The sequence below is a fragment of the Manis javanica genome, chromosome 9, assembly GCF_040802235.1.
Source record: "Manis javanica isolate MJ-LG chromosome 9, MJ_LKY, whole genome shotgun sequence".
Taxonomy (NCBI): Eukaryota; Metazoa; Chordata; class Mammalia; order Pholidota; family Manidae; genus Manis; species Manis javanica.
In genome coordinates this window covers 50,808,826-50,832,939 of record NC_133164.1, presented here as the reverse complement: position 1 = coordinate 50,832,939, position 24,114 = coordinate 50,808,826, and the positions used below count along the sequence as shown (strand labels likewise).

At 35.2% G+C, this 24,114-nt stretch overlaps 1 protein-coding gene across 1 annotated transcript in view; it reads left to right on the top strand.

The window, feature by feature from the left end:
- SUGT1 (SGT1 homolog, MIS12 kinetochore complex assembly cochaperone) overlaps positions 1–24,114 on the top strand; it is a 48,692-nt gene that overhangs the window by 10,705 nt on the left and 13,873 nt on the right. The window contains exons 6-10 of the mRNA XM_037022977.2: positions 7,814–7,867; positions 8,259–8,275; positions 10,446–10,480; positions 12,114–12,210; positions 12,986–13,093. Of these exons, the coding sequence (XP_036878872.1) occupies positions 7,814–7,867; positions 8,259–8,275; positions 10,446–10,480; positions 12,114–12,210; positions 12,986–13,093 (311 nt within the window). The remainder of the gene's footprint in view (positions 1–7,813; positions 7,868–8,258; positions 8,276–10,445; positions 10,481–12,113; positions 12,211–12,985; positions 13,094–24,114) is intronic.

The following is a 24,114-nucleotide window of genomic DNA, read 5'->3' as shown; positions in this document are numbered from 1 at the left end:
TGTGAGGTGATATCTCATTGAAGTTTTAATTTGCATTTCTCTGATAATTAGCGATGTGGAGCATGTTTTCATGTGTCTGTTGACCATCTGTATTTCTTTTTTGGAGAACTGTCTGTTCAGTTCCTCTGCCCATTTTTTAATTGGATTATTTGTTTTTTGTTTGTTGAGGCATGTGAGCTCTTTATATATTTTGGAAGTCAAGCCTTTATCGGATCTGTCATTTACAAATATATTCTCCCATACTGTAGGGTTCCTTTTTGTTCTATTGATGGTGTCTTTTGCTATACAGAAGCTTTTCAGCTTAGTATAGTCCCACTTGTTCATTTTTGCTGTTGTTTTCCTTGCCTGGGGAGATATGTTCAAGAAGAGGTCACTTATGTTTATGTCTAAAAGGTTTTTGCCTATGTTTTTTTCTAAGAGTTTATGGTTTTATGACTTACATTCAGGTCTTTGATCCATTTTGAATTTACTTTTGTATATGGGGTTAGACAATGGTCCAGTTTCATCCTCCTACATGTAGCTGTCCAGTTTTGCCAGCACCATCTGTCATTTCCCCATTGTATGTCCATGGCTCCTTTATCAAATATTAATTGACCATATATGTTTGGGTTAATGTCTGGAGTCTGTATTCTGTTCCACCACTCTGTGGCTCTGTTCTTGTGCCAGTACCAAATTGTCTTGATTACTATGGCTTTGTAGTAGAGCTTGAAGTTGGGTAGTGAGATCCCCCGTACTTTATTCTTCTTTCTCAGGATTACTTTGGCTATTCGGGGTCTTTGGTGTTTTCATATGAATTTTTGAATTATTTGTTCCAGTTCATTGAAGAATGTTGCTGGTAATTTGATAGAGATTGCATCAAATCTGTATATTGCTTTGGCCAGGATGACCATTTTGATGATATTAATTCTTCCTAGCTACGAGCATGGGATCAGTTTCCATTTGTTAGTGTCCCCTTTAATTTCTCTTAAGAGTGACTTGTAGTTTTCAGGGTATAGGTCTTTCACTTCTTTGGTTAGGTTTATTCCTAGGTATTTTATTCTTTTTGATGCAATTGTGAATGGAATTGTTTTCCTGATTTTTCTTTCTGTTGGTTCATTGTTAGTGTATAGGAAAGCTACAAATTTCTGTGTGTTAATTTTGTATCCTGCAACTTTGCTGTATTCTGATATCAGTTCTAGTAGTTTTGGAGTGGAGTCTTTAGGGTTTTTTATGTACAATATCATATCATCTGCAAATAGTGACAGTTTAACTTCTTCTTTACCAATCTGGATTCCTTGTATTCCTTTGTTTTGTCTGATTGCCATGGCTAGGACCTCCAGTACTATGTTAAATAACAGTGGGGGAGATCTAGTTCCCGATCTCAGAGGAAATGCTTTCAGCTTCTCGCTGTTCAGTATAATGCTGGCTGTGGGTTTATCATATATGACCTTTATTATGTTGAGGTACTTGCCCTCTCTTCCCATTTTGTTGAGAGTTTTTATCATGAATGGATGTTGAATTTTGTCGAATGCTTTTTCAGCATCTATGGAGATGATCATGTGGTTTTTGTCTTTCATTTTTTTGATGTGGTGGATGATGTTGATGGGTTTTCGAATGTTGTACCATCCTTTCATCCCCGGGATGAATCCCACTTGGTCGTGGTGTATGATCCTTTTGATATGCTGTTGAATTATGTTTGCTAATATTTTATTGAGTATTTTTGCATCTACATTCATCAGGGATATTGGTCTGTAATTTTCTTTTTTGGTGGGGTCTTTGCCTGGTTTTGGTATTAGTGTGATGTTTGTTTCATAGAATGAGTTTGGGAGTATTCCCTCCTCTTCTATTTTTTGGAAAACTTTAAGGAGAATAGGTATTATGTCTTCTCTGTGCGTCTGATAAAATTCCGAGGTAAATCCATCCGGCCCGGGGGTTTTGTTCTTGGGTAGTTTTTTGATTACCGTTTCAATTTCTTTGCTCATTGGTTTAACTTTTGTGTTTCTTCCTTGGTCAGTCTTGGGAGGTTGTATTTTTCTAGGAAGTTGTCCATTTCTTCTAGGTTTTCCAGCTTGTTGGCATATAGGTTTTCATAGTAGTCTTTAATAATTCTTTGTATTTCTGTGTCTGTCGTCATTTTTCCATTCTCATTTCTGATACTGTTGATTTGTGTTGATTCTCTTTTTCTCTTAGTAAGTTTGGCTAGAGGCTTATCTATTTTGTTTATTTTCTCAAAGAAGCAGCTCTTGGTTTCGTTGATTTTTGCTATTGTTTTATTCTTCTCAATTTTGTTTATTTCTTCTCTGATCTTTATTAAGTCCCTCCTTCTGCTGACTTTAGGCCTCATTTGTTCTTCTTTTTTCAGTTTCGATAATTGTTATGTTAGACTATTCATTTGGGATTGGTGTTCCTTCTTCAAGTGTGCCTGGATCACTATATACTTTCCTCTTAAGACAGCTTTTGCTGTGTCCCACAGAAGTTGGGGCTTTGTGTTGTTGTTGTCAGTTGTTTCTGTATATTTCTTGATCTCTATTTTGATTTGTTCATTGATCCATTGATTATTTAGAAGCATGTTGTTAAGCCTCCATGTGTTTGTGAGCCTTTTTACTTTCTTTGTACAATTTATTTCTAGTTTTATACCTTTGTGGTCTGAAAAATTGGTTGGTAGAATTTTAATATTTTGGAATTTACTGAGGCTCTTTTTGTGGGCTAGTATATGGTCTATTCTGGAGAATGTTCCATGTGCACTTGAGAAGAATATGTATGCTGTTGCTTTTGGATGTAGAGTTCTATAGATGTCTATTAGGTCCATCTGTTCTAGTGTGTTGTTCAGTGCTTCTGTGTCCTTACTTATTTTCTGCCTGGTGGATCTATCTTTTGGGGTGAGTGGTGTGTTGAAGTCTCCTAAAATGAATGCATCGCAGTCTATTTCCCTCTTTAGTTCTGTTAGTATTTGTTTCACATATGCTGGTGCTCCTGTATTGGGTGCATATATATTTAGAATGGTTATATCCTGTTGTTGGACTGAGCCCTTTATCGTTATGTAGTGTCCTTCTTTATCTCTTGTTACTTTCTTTGTTTTGAAGTCTATTTTGTCTGATATTAGTACTGCAACCCCTGCTTTCTTCTCACTGTTGTTTGCCTGAAATATGTTTTTCCATCCTTGACTTTTGGTCTGTGCATGTCTTTGGGTTTGAGGTGAGTTTCTTTTAAGCAGCGTATAGATGGGTCTTGTTTTTTTATCTATTCTGTTTCTCTGTGTCCTTTGATTGGTGCATTAAGTCCATTTACATTTAGGGTGACTATTGAGAGATATGTACTTATTGCCATTGCAGGCTTTAAATTCGTGGTTACCAAAGGTTCAAGGTTAGCCTCTTTAGTATCTTACTGCCTAACTTAGTGTGCTTATTGAGCTGTTACATACACTGTCTGGAGATTCTTTTCTTCTCTCCCTTCTTATTCCTCCTCCTCCATTCTTCATATGTTGTGTGTTTTGTTTTGTGCTCTTTTTAGGAGTGCTCCCATCTAGAGCAGTCCCTGTAAGATGCCCTGTAGAGGTAGTTTGTGGGAAGCAAATTCCCTCAGCTTTTGCTTGTCTGGGAATTGTTTAATCCCTCCTTCATATTTAAATGATAGTCGTGCTGGATACAGTATCCTTGGTTCAAGGCCCTTCTGTTTAATTGTATTAAATATATCATGCCATTCTCTTCTGGGCTGTAGGGTTTCTGTCGAGAAGTCTGATGTTAGCCTGATGGGTTTTCCTTTATAGGTGACCTTTTTCTCTCTAGCTGCCTTTAAAACTCTTTCCTTGTCCTTGATCCTTGCCATTTTAATTATTATGTGTCTCGGTGTTGTCCTCCTTGGATCCTTTCTGTTGGGGGTTCTGTGTATTTCCGTGGTCTTTTCGTTTATTTCCTCCCCCAGTTTGGGGAAGTTTTCAGCAATTATTTCTTCAAAGACACTTTCTTTCCCTTTTCCTCTTTTTTCTTCTTCTCGTACCCCTATAATACGGATATTGTTCCTTTTGGATTGGTCACATAGTTCTCTTAGTATTGTTTCGTTCCTGGAGATCCTTTTATCTCTCTCTATGTCAGCTTCTATACGTTCCTGTTCTCTGGTTTCTATTCCTTCAATGGCCTCTTGCATCTTATCCGTTCTGCTTATAAATCCTTCCAGGGTTTGTTTCACTTCTGTGATCGCCTTCCTGACATCTGTGATCTCCCTCCGGACTTCATCCCATCGCTCTTGCATTTTTCTCTGCATCTCCTTCAGCATGTTCATGATTTTTATTTTGAATTCTTTTTCAGGAAGACTCGTTAGATCTGTCTCCTTCTCAGGTGTTAACTCTGTGATCTTTGCCTGCCTGTAGTTTTGCCTTTTTATGGTGATAGAGACAGTTTGCAGAGCTGGTATGAGTGACAGCTGGAAGAGCTTTCCTTCTTGTTGGTTTGTGGCCTTCCTCTCCTGGGAGAATAGCGACCTCTAGTGGCTTGTGCTGGGCAGCTGTGTACAGACAGGGCTTCTGCTTTCTGCCTGGCTGCTATGGAGTTTATCTAAGCTGTTGCCCTGGGCGTAGCCTGGCAGGGGCTGCTGCTCCAAAATGGTGGAACCCTGTTGGAGGGGGAGCGGCCAGGAGACTATTTATCTCAGTAAGGGGCCTCTGTGCTCCCTGCTGCCCAGGGGGTTAGAGTTCCCAGAGATCCCCAGATTCCCTGCCTCTGGACTAAGTGTCCTGTCCTGCCCCTTTAAGACTTCCCAAAAGCACTCTCCAAACCCCAAGAACAACAGCAACAACAAAAAAAATTAAATAAATAATTTAAAAAAAAAGAAAGAAAAACGCACGATTTTCTTTGTCCTCAGGCGCCAGTGTCAGGCACCCGCTCACTGGTCTTGCTTCCCTGTTTCCCTAGTATTGGGGTCCCTGTTCCTTTAAGACTTCCAAAAAGCACTCACCAAAAAAAAAAAGAAAAGAGGAAAGGAAAAAATGGCTGCTTCCATTTCTTTGTTCTCCAGCTTTGGCTTCAGGCACCTGCTCAGCGGTTCTGCCGCCCTGTTTCCCTAGTATCCAGGACACCACGCATACACTGTGTCTGCGCTCTTGTCTGAATGGCTGGGGCTGGGTGTTCAGCAGTCCTGGGCTCCTTCTCCCTCCCTGCTGACTCCTCTCCTCCCGCTGGGAGCTTTGGGGAGGGGCGCTCGGGTCCCGCCGGTCCGGGGCTTGTATCTTACCCCCTTCGCGAGGTGCTGGGTTCTTGCAGGTGTGGATGTGGTCTGGATGTTGTCCTGTGTCCTCTGTTCTCTCTTTTAGGAAGAGTTGTCTTTGTTATATTTTCATAGATATATGTGGTTTTGGGAGGAGATTTCTGCTGCTGTACTCACGCCGCCATCTTGGCTCTGCCCCTAATCTGTTATTTTTATATGTCTTAAATACCTGAGCTGAATTTTGTTAGTGTGATCTCAAGTTAATTGTACAAACCTAGTACCTTTTTCTCTCCTCTTCATGACATTTGGTAATGAATGAAGAACTTGAGTTTACTTACACATTGATTAAATTGACCTTTCTTTAGCATTAGAAAGAATCACAGCTAAACTTTACCTTTTGAAGCTAAAAACTGTATGTAAGCACTCAATGTGCTCCCTCTAGTCTGTTTTTTTTTTTCTAATGGAGCAGTTAAAGTTTTTTGCTTTCATGTTCAGAAGTCTTCTTACATTAATTTCTGTTCAGTTGGCTGAGATAGGAAATTTACAACAATGGTTTTTATTGATAAGTGAAGTATAAATCTGGGTAAATTATGGTAAGGTACAGAAGAAACATGGAATTCTGAAAGTATTTTGAGCTTTTAATGTCATCTTTTTTAGAGAAATATATGAAAAGAATCATAGCAGTATGGATATCTATCCACATATATAGAAATTGTTAAAACCAAGAATCAAAAAATATGCAAAATAGTTAAAGACAGAGGTTGTAAGTAATCTCATAGATAATTGTAGACAACTTAATTCTGATTGTGCACTATCATTTATCTTATGATAGAGTGTTATCATGATTCTCTAAAGCAGTGTTTCCTAACTGGGGATAATTTTGCTTCCTGATGGACATTGGCAATATCTGAAGAGTGTTTTGATTATCATGACTGGTACGTGAGGGGATGTGCTACTGATATCTAGTGAGTAGAGGCCAGAGATGGTGCTGAACATCCTAAAATGCACAGGACAGTTCCCCATGTCTGATCCAGAATGTCAATAGTGCTGTGCTTGAGAAACCCTGTTCTCAAGTATTGTTATTATGTTTTTTATGTTTTAAAAAATTTACTCTGTACTGCTTTTAGTATTTGCTTTTCTGCCATATACCTACTCAAGAAAGGACATTAGGCCTTTGCAAATGGAACCTACAGATTAGGAAAGAACAGATTAAGGCAAGAGGAGTTGTTCTCAAACTTGGTTATTCCAAGTATGGGACATAAGTAATGTGGCTGTTTAGTTAGCAAGCCAGCATATCTACACTCCTAGCAAGTTCTAGAGAGTCCAGTTTTCTAGTGCCTTGATACATATTTGAAAACCCTGGAGAGACATGAGTCATTCCATCTTCTAGATTTGTAAGCCCCATGCCTCATCTTTTAGAACAACAAAGTTCCCTGTCTAAATTTCCTTTCCTTTAGTAATATCTTCTCATCATGCCATTGGCTTTTATCCTAGAATTTTTTAGGTATGGCCCCAGAAGAGGGTGTCTACTCTTTGGTAAAATTACTGTTGAAGATATTTAATTTAAAAACAAATTTACCTCTTAATTCCAGAAAATGTTAAACTGTTAGGCTTCCATTATTATCAGAATAAAAGAATCGTAACTCAAAATAATTCCATTTTCCCCTTTGTATGATAGGAAGCTTGGTTTTATTTACTGATTAATATAATAAGTCATTTAAATCTAGGACTTTGATACAATTGTTCATCATTAGAATGAGTGTGTGTGTGTGTATTGTATGTGTGTGTTAAGGCCTGTATAGTTGAATTTCATTTAAAAATTAGTGAATTAGAAAATTTCATTTTAACAAATAGTCTTATCTGTAATTAGCTTGAAATAGTAAACTTTTATTTAGAGTAAAATTTTTTCTTACCATTATATTTTATTAAACCCTGTGACTGTTTAGATATTATCACTGTTCTGAGTCTTAAGGAGTGAATAATTTGTTTACGTACTTGTTTACATTGCTATCTGTAAACACATAATACATAGTTTGCCTTCTATAGTCTGTTGGCTGCCATGGAACTTGGAGATGTGACAAAATTCCACGATGTATAAAGATTTTTCTTGGTGTTGGTAGGAATGGCATGGAAACAAGTAAAGCCACTGAGAGAATACTAGACAGAATAGGTAGGTGCATTGGAGAGCAAACGTGTTAGGAGAGGCTTCTAGACCTCAACCAGCTGCTGGTTACCAGGCTTCCACCCCACCCCTAACTGATGGTGTACTGGGAATTTAATACAGGTCTGATTTTCCTGTGGGGAAGGAAACTCAAGAGGAAAGGGGTCAGGGGAAATGTAGATTATCTGTATCTAGGAACGAGTATGATTGACTGTGGTTGAAACGAATCTTTTTTAAAAAATTCCTGTTAGGATGCATAACTAAATGTTAAATCTATTGGTATAGTAATAAATAACATTAAGCTGTAACATTAGGGTTGCTGTCAGCTCTGTTAGGACAGGGAGTTTTGTATAATTCACTGCTGAATCCTAATGTGTCTAGAACAATCCTTGGAACATAGGTATTCAGTAAGTGTTGAATGAAAATGTTAGGTTGTGCAGATGAGTGATGTTATAGTCAGTTTGTTCTTTCTAGATGCAGATACTGATTTCATTGTCTGGATTAAAAGGTGTCAAGAAGCTCAGAATGGTAAGTATGTATGTTTCCAATGGTCTTTCAATTTAAAAAGAAGTAACCGTTTGACATTTTTTGATTTAAACAGATCTGTTTTAACTTTATAACTTATAATTTAAGTGGTACATGTTCCCATAGGATTTCCAGAGGTATTCTGATTTTTACTTAGTTATATTGAAAGAAGGATTTGTGTGGGTTTGTTTTCAGTGGTATTACTCTTAAGAAAGTACTAAGGAGTCTAAAATGACTCCAGGATAGGGTTCAAAATTAAACCACGTTTCTTTATTTGGAATGTATGGAGAATTGATTTACTTAATCAAGTATGCTTGTATCCTAGAGATCATGTATATCACTTTCCCTATAAACATATTATTATCTGAAATGTTTCCTTTATATTTTTTAATAGGATCACAGTCCGAGGAGGTAAGTCCAAAGTTTTTATTCTTCATGTTTTTACTCAGTTATATTATTAGTGTATATATTTGAGACAGGACTCAGAGTGATCTTTCTCTTGGTTAAATATTAAGCAGTGCCACTTAAAAAATTTTCCTTTAGAAACTGAAATAGTATTTTGGTGAAACATAGAAGTTTATAGTTATAAAAACTATTGGGCCAGTTAGTGTGTAATTCAAGTCAGTTTGGTATGTTTTAATATGGTCAGGGTGAATATTTCTTAATCTTTTCTTTCCTGAAAAGTCATCACATTTAGGTTATACAGTTGCCTTGAAAGCACTTGCAGGGCTTATAATGGTATACTAAGTAAAACCCAAAGGTTAACTAAAATTTGAAAATGTTTCTCTAATAATTCAGTGTTGTTTATTGTTCTGGGCATGAAGATTTGTAAGACTTTTCAGTCATTAAAATATATGGTTGAGGAAAATTGATTTTTTTTTAAAAACCAATTTTGGTTTTATATCACACACACAGTTAAATTATAACCATTAGCAGTGATCATCTATGTATTAGTCAAGAAATAAAATGACAAGGAGTCAGAAGATATGTATGTAGCCTTACGTCTCTGTATGGGCAATTACTTAACATTTTTGGGTCTCTTTCTTCATCTCCAAAGGAATATTTACATCTTTGTCCTCCAGAATTATATTGTGACATGAGAAAGTCTCTTATTCTCTGAGTTTTCTTTATTTGTAAACTGGGCCTAATAGAATTAATTGACTTCAAGCAGGTTGTTGTAAGCATCAGGGAGTGACTGGGGTTTTGAACATTGCCAAAAGTGAGCCCTGTCTGGCTATCCCTATTCCCCCTGGCTTGTCCAAATTCCTAAGGGTGGTGGGTGGGGAATGGATTGGAGGAGGTATTTGAAAGTTGGCTTGCTTCATCTGCTAGTATTTTTGTTTGGTCTTAACAATATTTTAATTGGGACTAGACCTGAAACAACAGAATAGCATTTGTATATCAAAGACTTTTTCTAGAAACACAAACAAGCTGTTTAGCCACAGTGCATTCGTACTGCTGTAGTTTAGTTTTATCTTTGTACCAAGATGACGGGAATAATCTCTTGAAGTCAGTATCTACATTTGTGTTAGACTCAGATCTGTAGTGTGATTTTACTTAAACTTTGTTCCTCTAAACTCCATCTCTTCCTTTCTCATTTAGGGATAATTTAGAGGTAACCTGTGACAGATTACACAGTCTTTTTTTTTTTTAATTAAAGTATCACTGATACACAATCTTACGTTGGTTTCAAATATACAACACTGTGGTTCAGCAGTTACCCGTTTTATTAAATCCTCACTGCCTCTAGTGTGGTCACTGCTTATCAGTGTAGTAAGATGTTACAGAATCATTAACTATTCTCTGTACTGTATTACCATCTCCATGACCAACCTATATTGTGCTTGCGAATTATTGTGCCCCTAAATCTCCTTCCTCCTCCCCACCCATTCTCCCCAACCCCTCCCTTTTGGTAACTACTAGTCCCTTTCTGTGTCTATGAGTCTGCTGCTATTTTGTTCCTTCTTTTTGCTTTGTTTTTATACTCCACAAATAGGTGAATAGATTACATAGCCTTACTGGCACACATGTAGTTTAGGAAGTATGGTTTGGTTAAGAATCACCTCGTTTTTTTTTTGATGGGCAGTGCAGAATGTTTGTTGCAGAGAGACCACTAACGGAGTAAGATGTTATCAGGGAGATACCATGGAAATATTCCTTCGTACATTCCAGAGTAGTGTTTCATGCTATCCTTAAGCCTAAAGGTTATACTATATTGTAAAAAATGTTTTTTTAAATGTTACTGTTACTTTTTTAGAGAGTTACTGAATCTTGGAACTGGACATTTTATTTGGAACCATATCTAATCATACCTTTAGCAAGTTTCCTATTTTTTATGTTCTTTTATTTTGGAAGAAAAATTTCTTTTAAAATTGAAACTCATAAAACTATAAAAATGCTGAGTATTCTAATTTTTTGTGAGGACTACTATTTAAAAATTTTTTGATACCTTGCTTTGTCTTTTGAGAAAGTTTTCAGGTAGTTATTCCATTACAGTACTGGGTAAATTAATACATGCATTTTATTATACAGTTGCTAAACTAACTGTAAAAATCTTTCTTTTTCAACTTACCAAAATCAGTCTGTATCCCAGCAGACTCATCAGTCAAAAATCAAGTAAGTGTTTCATTTTCATAAAACAATGCATGATAAATGTGCCTGAAGGAAAAAACACCCTGTCACTTCATAGTAAGCAAGTCCTTACCCTGTGATTTTAAGTGTTTCTTAGTTTTTTTAGAAATTGTGTTATATAGCCTGAAAAAAATGAATTCTAAGGCTGTTTATTGATTAGTATCAATGTTTATATTAAGATTAAATTCAAATCACTTCTGAACTTTAATTTGCTTCACCTGGTTCCATATTACATCACCTTTCTGTATATATTAAGGAGAGCTTCTTCCAGTTACACAGGGGTAGAAGTTAGTAGTAGGTTTGATTAATTGTAACTTTACCTGCCTTTTATATTTGGAGTAAATTTTTTATAGAACAATTCTTCATGAGTTGTAAGTGACAATTGCTGAGGGCAGCAGTTAAGAATGAACAAGCAGCTAGCAAGTATTTGAAGTTGTCTTTATTAGCCATGTGTGCAGCTTGTATTAGCACTGTGACAGAAAGGAACACAAGGCATTGGTTTGGAGCTTTGCATCTTCACTGAATTTCAAAGGGAAGCTGAATCTCTTAAATGTCATTTCTTTAATCAAGGTGCATTTTAATTACCTAAAATAGCTTGGAAATGCTCTCTAATTTATTCATGTTCATCTTAGGGAGATACAGGATAACTTTCCAAGTACCTAGTAGACAAGGAACTTTGACTAGCTTGGTGGCAGCAGCAGGGGTAGGACACACAAACATCAAAAACTGTGGTGTTTGGGGCATAAAATAATTCAACATTGATTTAATAAATATACTGTGTACCTGGCACTGTGCTTAGTCCTGGGAATGCTGTAGTGCTGTAGGATAAATAGTGCCTTCATGGGGTTTATTAATCTAATTTGATTAATCTGATTTGATTAATCTGATTAATTAAATTTATTAGTCTGATTTGAAAATGAGGATCCTGACATTTTTTAGAGGTTTCAGTGGGACAGATAGATGTAAGTAGAATCTGAATGCTCACTATTTTTTCACATGCCTTGAGATTGAAGGAAGGTAGTATATTTAATTTTATTTAATGTTGTGCCTGAGTTAAACTTTTAAGTTATTTTAATTTTAGTTCACTTGCTTCTGCTTCCTGTGTTCAGGGATATTCGCCCCCCACAGCCTTAGTTAAGACATTTTGGTATGTGGTATCAAGTTGACCTGGGTCCAGTGTGTAAGATTTGCTACTGATTGGCTGATTGCTTCACCCTCCTGAGCTGACATTTTTTTGTCTGTGAAAAGTGTTTCTTAGTATTAGGCTGAAACAATAGTGTAAAATTACTGATGGTGTATAATAACTATTAGCTATATAGAATAATTTTCATCTTTAACAATAGCTAAAGCACAACAGTATTAGAGATGTTAAGGTAGAACCCAGAAAATAACATGAGTATTTACATCCACTGGAAAGTTTGGGGGCATCATACCTTCCTGTTCTCTTCTATTAGTGCAAATGGTAGATAAGGTTGTTTCTATGAATCAGCAGTTGCTTTGCTGTTTTGTTCCTCAAGGTGGAGCCCTTGTTTACCAGATTGTAGTTTATCTTGACAGAACATGAAGTAACAACTAAGAAAATTAGAAATTCTAAGTTTTTTTCCCCCTTTTTTAATAGGTATGACTGGTATCAAACAGAATCTCAAGTAATCATTACACTTATGATCAAGAATGTTCAGAAGAATGATGTAAATGTGGAATTTTCAGAAAAAGAGGTCATTAGTCTTTGAACCATTTTTTATGTTGAGATTAAGTACTTTTATTCGTAAATATATTGTGGAATACTCTGTAGCAGTTTTGTCAGATATGTCATTTCCTCTTGAGATCATGTGGAAGATGCTGATAAAAACCTGAAACATGGCTTTTCAATTTGAATCATTTTAAGTTTTAAGACAAGAGTATGTATACTGTAGGTTATAGCTAGATAGGCATTATTTTCTTTTCCTTTAGAATTGGAATTCAAAGCAAAACTTAATTGACAGAAGACATTAGTAAGATGTATAATTTGGTTATAGTTGTATGGTATACTTAATGAAAAAGATCTGCCTATTGTGTGATTTCTTGTCTTAGAATTTACTAACCATAGTAAGTGAGTATGATTTTTAATAACTTGTTTTTAAGCTTTTAGTAGAAAACCTTATATGTATTTAGGAGAGTTAGTGGTAGAACTAGATGTTTTGCATGTGAACAACTTCCTTGTTACATACTGTATCATTTTACCCTTTTATCTTACGTTTCATTGAGATTTAAATGTCAACTATGTATTATGGAACATCCTCTTTTCTACTACTTAATTGCGTAAGAATCCATGTGGAGGATATCAGATGAAATAAAGGGAATATTTTGAGGTTCTTAAACTTGATAATCTATATAGAAGTCTTTAAAATAGTCTGCAGCAGTATTCAAGTTCTGTAATTATATTCAGTTCCAAGTATTTCACCCTTCATTATATAAATTTATAAAATGTGCTGCTAATTTTTTGTATATTAGTTGTCTGCTTTGGTGAAACTTCCTTCTGGACAGGATTACAGTTTGAAACTGAGACTTCTTCATCCCATCATACCAGAACAGAGCACATTTAAAGTACTTTCAACAAAGGTAAGATAATGGAAAAGGGTTATCAGTAGTAATAATTTCAAAATACAGAAACATTGCTCAACAAATCAGTCACCCATGTGATAATAAGCTTGAAGATTCTTTCAGCAACATATTTGTAAGTTTAAAGGGACAGGTAAATAAGAACAGTAATTTTTGAGTAAGTTTTTGTCCTCCCAAAATACTGTGACAATGGAATGTAAAAATCTACTTAACCGTAGTGGTCTTTATATACTTATTACAATAGGTATAATACTTCTCAATAAAGAGGTTTTCAAAAAGAGAATAATCAGCTTCTCTTTAAGATTTGATACTGATAATGTCTCTTTTTGAACTTGTCTTGTTTTGATATACAAATACTTATCTTACGTTAACTTCTTCAGTTGAAAATACAAACTACTATAAAGGTGAATCTGCTCTTTTCATTTTCAGTTAAGCTGAATTTTAGATTGCTATGAGGGACTAAGGACTAAATTGTTGTGTAACTAATTTTTAAATTTCCAAAAAGAAGTAAAAATACTCAAACTAAAAATCAGAATATTTTAAATAGTAATCAAAGGATGTAGGTAGTAGTATAGATAATTTAGTTGGAAAAACACTGAACTGAAAAATAAAAAATCTGAACTCTGGTTCTTTGCTTGCCTATGAATTCAGACTAGTCACAAAATGATTTTGGACTAAAATTTCACCATCTGTAAAAATGAAAGATACAGACTAAATGACCTCTGGAATCCTTTCATTTGTAAAATTATATCAAAGTAGATGATGAGTTAATGAGAATGAATGATGTAAGGAGACTTTTTTCATTACTATACTTTCTTTATACATATGTCCTGCAACTCTGTATTACTGAGTTTAAGTTCTAAGGTCATATGAATTTTCCTATCAGAGAGTAGGGTCAGCCTGTGTCATGAAGAGTGGTAATGGTAACTAGACCTGCAGAAAGAAGACAACATCTGCCGAGAGTTTGAGCAGAAAGTGCAAAGTAAAGAAGCAGTAGTTTACTTTTGCATCTAGTTAAAAATGGTCTGTGCATTTATTGATTATTGATTTGAAGATTACAAAGTCAAAAGCTGTTTAGAGGCAGAGAAAGGAAACAGTTGCTTGGATGATAGAAAATGAGAAAAGGGATGAGGTCTTTTCAAGATTTTAGTTTTGGCTCCATCCACATAATGTAGAATTGGTTTAATAAAAGAATATTGGGTAAAATAATCAAGCACAAAACTATAGATTTAGGAGGGAGACAGGTCAAAAAATTGTGAGTTGGTGTTTTTTTGTACATATTTCTATCAAGAGGTGGTTAATGCATGTCCTTTCAAAGTAGTATAAATGTTAACTGTTGTGCGTAGATGGTAAATGACTTAAGAAGCTGTGTTACTGAGCTGCCTAGTATACTTAATGGAAGAATAGTGTGTGTGGTAAATATGCAAGTCTGTGTGGCTAGAATCACGGATGTAACTAAGCACTCTTATTCTTTTACTTATGTTTGAATCTGTGTGCTTGCTGATTCTTAGCATTCCCTACCCTCCCTTAACTATTTCCCATTTTGCCCTTTCTGCTCCTTTCCCCTTTCTTTAAATGCTACATCACTACTTTTCTTATTTGTATAATAGTTTACTTATGTGTACATGTATTTCCTTTGCACTTAGTCTTTTGAGGATAAGAAGCATGTCATATTTGGGTCTTTGTATATTCACAGAGGTAGGGCTGCCAGATAAAGTACAGGATATCTAGTTAACTTTACAAATAGTGAATAATTTTTTAGTATAATTATGTTTTATTTCCTAAATTTGGCAACCCCAGCCCTGGGCTTTGTACATAGTAGGTACTCAGTAATTGTTCAGTGAGTGAATTTAAATTGTATTCTGATGTTATCTGTATGAAGTTAGCAGAGTTAAGTTCTCATAGTTGCTTAATTGTTCATCCTGGCCCAGGAGGAATACTTTTACTTTTGTAAAGCTAGTATTTCTTTGCTTAGGTTTTCTAAATTCTGGATTAAAGAATTAAGACTCTAAGGTTACATTCTGAAGGATCATTATTTTTCTTGTCCTAAACCAAAGTAATAGATTTTACTTTGTTACAGTTCCAACTTTTAAGCTGACTTTTATGAAAAAAAATTTGAAAGAATTATAAATTATATCTTCAGGGAAATTATGAAAGTTTTTTTTCCTTCAGTTTTTTAAAAAATTTATTTTATTTATTTTTTAAATTTTATATCGTTAGTGTACAATTACTTGAACAACATTATGGTTACTAGACTCCCCCTATAATCAAGTCCCCCCCACATACCCCATTACAGTTACTGTCCATCAGCGTAGTAAGATGCTATAGAATCACTTGTCTTCTCTGTATATACTGCCTTTCCCGTGTCCCCGCCTGCTACATTATATGTGCTAATTGTAATGCCCCCTTTTCCCCCTTATCCCTCCCTTCCCACCCATCCTCCCCAGTCTCTTTCCTTTTGGTGTAACTGTTAGTCCATTCTTGGGTTCAGTGAGTGCTGCTGTTTTGTTCCTTCAGTTTTTTCTTTGTTCTTATACTCCACAGATGAGTGAAATCATTTGATACTTGTCTTTTCTCCCCCCTGGCTTATTTCACTGAGCATAATACCCTCTAGCCCCATCCATGTTGTTGCAAATGGTAGGATTTGTTTTCTTCTTATGGCTGAATAATATTCCATTGTGTATATGTACCACATCTTTTTTATCCATCTATCTACTGATGGACATTTAGTTTGCTTCCATTTCTTGGCTATTGTAAATAGAAATGATGAAAGTTTTGAATCATTTCTCATACAGCAGAGGGAGACAAATGTTAAAATATTGAAAATAAAATATTTCTTTGGGTTACTGAAACTTAGTGGTGACACTAAGAGAGAAAAATAGTGAAGTAATTTATTTTTCACATGTACTCACATGTATTGAATCCTTTCTGTGAATTGAGGAAAGAATGCATTTTGCTCAGAAGAATCTCCTTAAAATGAGAGATTACGTATCTTTGGTTTTAAAGGGCTCTTTATTTTGTGAATCCTGTTTTTTTCTTTCTTACCTTCAAGGTTGCATATTCATGTATAACCATTGGTTAATGTTACTAATTAAAGTGAACTGTTAATTTGCAATGAAAATAAGGAGGTAAGACCCTTAAATTAATGAAATAGCATTTCTTAAAAATTTTACAATGTAATGTGTTTTTCCAAGTCACTTCATTTTTTTCTACTTTTCACTGTATATCAGCTTTTGTATCTGCCAATTAATCCATTTTCTTCTTTAAGAAACTGCAGTTTCTTTTGTTCTATCCTGTTAACTTCATGACAGTGTCCTCTGCTCACAGTCACAGGATTATAACTTCAGTGACAGCTATGCTGTGAAATACTCACTTTAAAGACTGTATGTTCAGTCCAAGTAAAAATAAGAATTCTAAAAATCCTTTGGGGAGTGCATTTGCCTTTGTAGAAATGTTCTTGTATTTATTTTATTAGTCAAAGTAATTTTTCTGTATTATATCAACATAAATTAAGAAGATTTTTAACTGGAATGGTGGGAAATAAAAATGTGTATCTTACTTAGAGACACATAGCTTCTTTCTCTCTTCTTGACCCACTAAAACTTGAGAAGTTTCAGAGTGAATCCCTTTTCATCCTATTCGTAGAAGAATCCCAGTAATGATGTTACAGAGTGGGGATGTTTGGGCAAGATGCTACTGCTTTTTTAAACACATAGATACAGGGTTTTTGAATTATTACATCATCTTGATAATAGTGGTAGCAGTAATAATTTTTTTGTTTTTCAGTAACTGATTAGTTGCTGTTTCCATAAATTATAGATTGTGGGGTGTATTTTTGACACCTTTTCTATTAAGGTATATTCATATATTTTCAAAAGAAAAGGATTTTACTGTACTTAACATCTGTAGTTAAGATTAAAAATTTTTTTGACTTTTTTATGTCAATATAGTTTATGTACAGTATTATGTTGGTTTCAGATGTCCAATTTAGTGATTCATCATCAGTTGTATACATTCTCAAATACCATGCTAAGTGTAGTTGCCATCTGCCACCATACAAAGATATTATATTTCGAGCTATATTCGCTAGGCTATACTCCCCATCTCCATGACTCAATTTCTTTATTATTCGAAGTTTATATCTCTTTATACTCTTCACCTATTGTACCCATTTCACCCATCATCCCCCTTCCCCCATTGTAACCAACTGTCCATTCTCTCTGTGTTTATGAGTCTATTTCTGTTCTATTCTGTGTTTTTCAGATTCTAGTATAAAGGAAACCATATGGTATTATTCTTTCTCTGACTGACTTATATAGCTGTCTTTTTAAACTTAACCATATAGTATGGATTTCTTTTCATGTCCTTAAATTCATGTCTCTAGCAAAGTACGTAATTTTATGTATTTACTATAGTTTATTTAGCCAGTCCCATTCTTGGCTGAAGTGTAGTAGGTAACTGTTTTGACTGCTGTGTATTATCACATGTAATCCTCACAATTACTATATTATGTAGGTATTTTTATCATCTATTTGTAGGTGTAAATTGAACCCAGAGATGTTAAATTATTTGCCTAGAATTTTTCACCAATTATGATGGTAAAAATACAAATAAGAGCATTCAGTATTTGTCCAGGCAGAGTGCTACATTCTTTTCATACATGGTCTCATTAATCCTTATAGGAATCCTAAGTGAGATAGATAGGTCCTACTAATCCCATTTTACAGGATAGACAGGCCCAGTGAGATTAGTTACATGCTCATGGTCATAACACCCAGTAAGTGGCACCTATTTGTGACTGTTTTTCTTTCTAAAATTTCACTACTGATAGTTTTGTGTTGTTCTCAAGCTCTGCTTATTTCCAAGGAATGTCTAGCAGTAAAAGATACTTTAGCAGGTTCTGTTGCTTAGCTCCCTCATCTCTAAAATATGAATGGTAATCTCCTTTTGTAGGGTTCTATTGAATGAGATCACATGTTTGCAGCACTCAGCACATGGGATATGTAATAAGTACTCAATGTTACTGCTTTTGTTGTTATTGTATCCTGATGATTTAGACTTTTATTCCAGTTATAAAAGCAATAAATGGGTATCAGAAAACTTGAAAAAATATAAAGAAGTCGACAAAGTAATCCCTCAAGTCTCACTGCTGATGATACTTTGGCATATTTCCTTCTACATAACTAGATATCTCCCAGCTTTGAGAAAATTTTTCAATTCCTCTTCATTCGTTACCATCTTTTGCATTAAAAAAAAGTGGTTATAAAATGATTTGAGTGTAAAAATAAAGTAGATGTGCAGTCTGGCCTCAGGAAAACTAAACTATTATCAGACAAAGGGTTTGATATAGTAATTAAACATGCAAAGAGCTGAGTAAGAGAATTTTGGGAAGGCTGCAGCATAAAGGGGAATGATTATTTAATGACTATAGCCTTGAAACATATAGTTCTCAAAAGTTTTCCAGAAAAAAAAGTTTATTGGTTGTCTTTGGGAAAGAGCTGTTCAGTGTATAGCAGTAAGTGGGAACTTAACCACTCCTTAAGAAGGTGGTGTCTGGATGCCATGACACTATAGGAGTAATGGCTTTTTTTTTTATGGGTTTCATCATTCACCCATATAATCAACTACTCACCCCCTCTGTTGTGGCCACTGTCTATCAGCATAGTAAGATGCTATAGAGTCACTACTTGTCTTTTCCTTGCTGTACTGAGTAATGGCTTCTTTTATTGGTTGATTGTATTACTGATAAACAATCTTATAAAGGTTTCACATGAGCAACATTGTGGTTTCAACATTCGCCCATTTTATCAAGTCCCCACCCCCACCCCCACCCCACACCACATTGTGGTCACTGTGCATCAGTGTAGTAAGATGCTATAGAGTCATTACTTGTCTTCTCCATGCTGTACTGCCTTCCCCGTGACCTTCCCATATTGTGAATGCTAATTATGATGAATGGTTTCTTTTTAAATATGAAGTTCCTTTCACTAGAAAAAATTAAACTCTCTGTATGCAAAGGAGACCCTATTGGAGATGGGTAGAGTAGCACACATAACATTGAAAGTTGATAATCCAGCACAGTAGGGATTCTTATTAGTAATCTATGAATATTGCTTTGGGATATTATGGTGCATTGAAAGCCTTCCCTGTGCATATGAGAGCAACATCAAGCAAACTACCAAAATTTTAAGTTAACTGCTTAATAATTTTTGTCCTAGATGAAAATAGAATGGCCTATTAATGGTCACAATAAAAATATCTGACATTGGGCTTGTGGTAACTCTAGACTAAAAATCTGTCAGAATCAAGACTTGAAACTTCATTTTTAAAAGCATGTATAAGCATCCAAAGTGATGTAGTTATAAAAACGAATTCACAGAAAATTAGTATCCCTCCCCTTTTACTTTTCAAAGAAGTTGTTTTAAATGGTTATTATGTGCAGCTGTTTTAATGAGTGATAAAATATAATTTCAGGTTCAGGTCAGTGTTTCTCAGCTGAAACAGGTTGTTACTAAGAACTTTGACTTTGGCTTTATAAAGGCCTCCTTGTTTATATGGAGCAATGACTTAGGTTATAGTGGCGTTCAGTGGATGTGAGTTCTAGTGTGTGCTGCTCTTCAAGAGAAACAAGGAACTTTTTATGGACAGTGCTTAGCACAGGAATATGAGCTGCAATTATAGGGTGCCAGGTGCCGAGGTTAGTTAAGGATAGTGTTCGCACTACTTACCAGGTCATTTCCAAAGCAGTTGAAAATGAAGGAGCAAGATGCAAGTTGAAAATTAAGGAGCAAGTTTTAAATTTTAGGATAATGTCCCTTTTCAGTAACTTGCTCCACTAGTTGGATTTCTGTCCTTTGTGATAAATATCCCAGAGGTAACAGCTTAATCTAACAAGAGTACTATCACTTAATAATTGTGTATGAGAAAATATTGGTGATATTTTACGTTGTAAAAATTAATGATAGTATATTTTAGGACATTCTAGGGATTTTTATAAAATATTTCTTTTTATGCAGAATTTAAACATGTAAATTACATTAAAAATCCTGTTTTCTGCCCTTTTCTCAGTGACATTTGCTATACATGTTTTTGTCATGAAAATTTTTTTTTACATTTCTGTGCTTCTAAAGAAAATACAAATATTCAGAGGCCATATCCCTTACATACCATCATACATGTCTGATTAAAAATATTGAAGATTTCTTTTTTTGTTTAAGTATTTGTATGTTAGTATTATTGTTTTTTTTAGGGAATTCAAGATTTATTAATTTATTGTATTGGTTTCAAGTATACAAACACAGTATTCAAGGGTTACACACATTACTAAATCCTCACCCATCTAGTGCAGTTACTATCTGTTAGCACAGGAAGATGTTACAGAATCCTTGGCTATATTCTCCATGTTGCACTTCCATCCACGTGATGAACTGTTTATGACTGAGATTTTTGTGCTTCTTTACCCTCCTCCCTCTCCCCACACACCCACTTCAGTTTCTCCTCCTTCCCACCCACACCAGCCCCTCCCTCTTGGTAACTACCAGTCACTCACTTCTCAGTGTCTCTGAGTCTCCTGTACTTGGTTCATTTTTGTTTTGTTTTGTTTTTAGACTACACAAATAAGCGAAATCATTTGGTGTTTGTCTTTTTCCACCTGGCTTACTTCACTAAGCATAATACCATCTAGATCCATCCATGTTTAAGGTATAAAATGCGAATTTAAAGGATTCTCTCACTAAATGCAGGTGGTAGAAAGAGTTCTAGTAATTGCTAATTTAAATGATTCATTTGATCTAAAGGAGTCAAAGAACCAAGGTGTGAGTAGGCTCTTCTTCTTGTTAAATTTCTTTTGATTTTTTTTCCATTTACAAAAATAATAATCCTTTTTTCTTAGAAAAAAATTAAAATATAAAATTCTAATTTGATTCTTAAACTGTTTCCATAATGACTGTGTTTACTAATACTTATTATAAATGCTGATTTTTGCTGGGCTAAAAATGTGAGAGCATTATTTGAATAAGAAAATAAAAGGTAGATAAAAGTGCTTTGTGAATGTGTTAGGATTAAAGGTAGATTCTAGGGGACCAGCCTTGGATAGAGAAAAGATGCTTTTAGGATACTAAAGGTGAACCTAGTTTAGAAGCTCTTCATAGTATGCCTTATACTTTTCCATCTGTATTTTTCACTGCTCTAACATAAATCCTGGGCTTGAGGCAAATTGGTGTCTTGACTCCCTGATGCATTATGTTGTATCAAACCTCAGGGCTTCAGTTTTAGGATACTCCCTTTCCCTCTGGAGATCTACCCCTTCCACCATTGCACATGCTCCAACCCCTCAAAGCTTTTCAAGCTGCACTGAAACCCTTTCTGTTCACAGCCAGGTGTGATGTCTCCGTGGCTTTTAGAACATTTATTGGCCTCTTGAGTAGCTTTTTTAAGTATCTCACATACATCCAAATACAGTCAAGGATATGTCTTTAGTATCTTTTTTTTTTTTTTTTACTGTCATTGTGCTTTCATTTCTTAAAAAATTTTCTTCTTATGGATGAATAATATTCCATTGTGTATATATACCACATCTTCTTTATCCATTCATCTACTGATGGACATTTAGGTTGCTTCCATTTCTTGGCTATTGTAAATAGTGCTGCGATAAACATTGGGGTGCATCTGTCTTTTTCAAACTGGAGTGCTGCATTCTTAGGGTAAATTCCTAGAAGTGGAATTCCTGGGTCAAATGGTATTTCTATTTTGAGCTTTTTGAGGAACCTCCATACTGCTTTCCACAATAGTTGAACTAATTTACATTCCCACCAGCAGTGTAGGAGGGTTCCCCTTTCTCCACAACCTTGCCAACATTTGTTGTTGTTTGTCTTTTGGATGGTGGTGATCCTTACTGTTGTGAGGTGATATCTCATTATGGTTTTAATTTGCATTTCTCTGATGACTAGTGATGTGGAGCATCTTTTCATGTGTCTGTTAGCCATCTGAATTTCTTCTTTGGAGAACTGTTCAGCTCCTCTGCCCATTTTTTAATTGGATTATTTACTTTTTGTTTGTTGAGATGCGTGAGCTCTTTATGTATTTTGGATGTTAACCCTTTGTTGGATCTGTCATTTATGAATATATTCTCCCATACTGTAGAACGCCTTTTTGTTCTATTGATGGTGTCCTCTGCTGTACAGAAGCTTTTGAGCCTGGTATAGACCTACTTGTTCATTTTTGCATTTGTTTCCCTTGCCCGGGGAAATATGTTCATGAAGTAGTCGCTCATGTTTATGTACAAGAGATTTTTGCCTATGTTTTTTCCTAAGAGGTTTATGGTTTCATGATTTACATTGAGGTCTTTGACCCATTTCAAATTTACTTTTGTGTATGGGGTTAGACAATGATCCAGTTTCATTCTCTTATGTGTAGCTGCCCAGTATTGCCTGTCATTGAAGGGCTGTCATTTCCCCATTGTATGTCCACGGCTCCTTTATCATATATTAATTGACCATATATGTTTAGGTTAATATCTGGAGTCTCTATTCGGTTCCACTGGCCTGTGGCTCTGATCTTCTGCCAGCACCAAATTGTATTGATTACTGTGGCTTTGTAGTAGAACTTGAAGTTGGGAAGTGAGATCCCCCTGCTTTACTCTTCCTTCTCTTGATTGCTTTGGCTATTCAGGGTCTTTTGTGGTTCCATATGAATTTTAGAACTATTTATTTCAGTTCGTTGAAGAACATTGTTGGTATTTTTATAGGGATTGCATTGAATCTGTAGATTGCTTTAGGCAGGATGGCCACTTTGACAATATTAATTCTTCCTAGCCAAGAGCATGGGATGAATTTCCATTTATTAGTGCCCTCTATAATTTCTCTTAGGAGTATCTTGTAGTTTTCAGGATATAGGTCTTTCACTTCCTTGGTTAGGTTTATTCCTAGGTATTTTATTCTTTTTGATGCAATTATGAATGGAATCGTTTTCCTGATTTCTTTTTCTGCTAGTTCATCATTAGTGTATAGGAAAGCAACAGATTTCTTTGTATTAATTTTGTGTCATGCAACTTTGCTGAATTCAGATATTAGTTCTAGTAGTTTTGGAGTGGAGTCTTTAGGGTTTTTTATGTACAATATCATGTCACCTGCAAATAGTGACAGTTTGACTTGTTCTTTACCAGTATGGATGCCTTTTATTTCTTTGTTTTGTCTGATTGCTGTGGCCACGACCTCCAGTACTATATTGAATAACAGTGGGGAGAGTGGGCATCCCTGTCGTGTTCCCAGTCTCAGAGGAAAAGCTTTCAGCTTCTCGCCGTTCAGTATGATGTTGGCTGTGGGTTTGTCATATATGGCCTTTATTATGTTCAGGTACTTGCACTCTATACCCATTTTGTTGAGAGTTTTTATCATGAATGGATGTTGAATTTTGTCGAATGCTTTTTCAGCATCTATGGAGATGATCATGTGGTTTTTGTCCTTTTTGTTGATGTGGTGATGATGTTAATAGATATTTGAATGTTGTTCAATCCTTGCATCCTTGAGATGAATCCCACTTGGTCATGGTGTTTGATCCTCTTGATGTATATTTGAATTAAGTTTGCTAATATTTTGTTGAGTATTTTTGCATCTATGTTCATCAGGGATATTGGTCTGTAATTTTCTCTTTTGGTGCAGTCTTTGCCTGGTTTTGGTATTAGGGTGATGCTGGCTTCATAGAATGAGTTTGGAAGTATTTCCTCTTCTATTTTTTGGAAAACTTTAAGGAGAATGGGTATTATATCTTCTCTGTATGTCAGATAAAATTCAGCAGTGAATCCATCTGGCCTGGGGATTTTGTTCTTTGGTAGTTTTTTGATTACCGCTTCAATTTTCTGCTGGTAATTGGTCTGTTTAGATTTTGTGTTTCTTACTTGGTCAGTCTTGGAAGGTTTTATTTTTCTAGAAAATTGTCCATTCTAGGTTATCCAGCTTGTTAGCATATAGATTTTCATAGTATTCTGTAATAATTCTTTGTATTTCTTTGATGTCCATCATGAT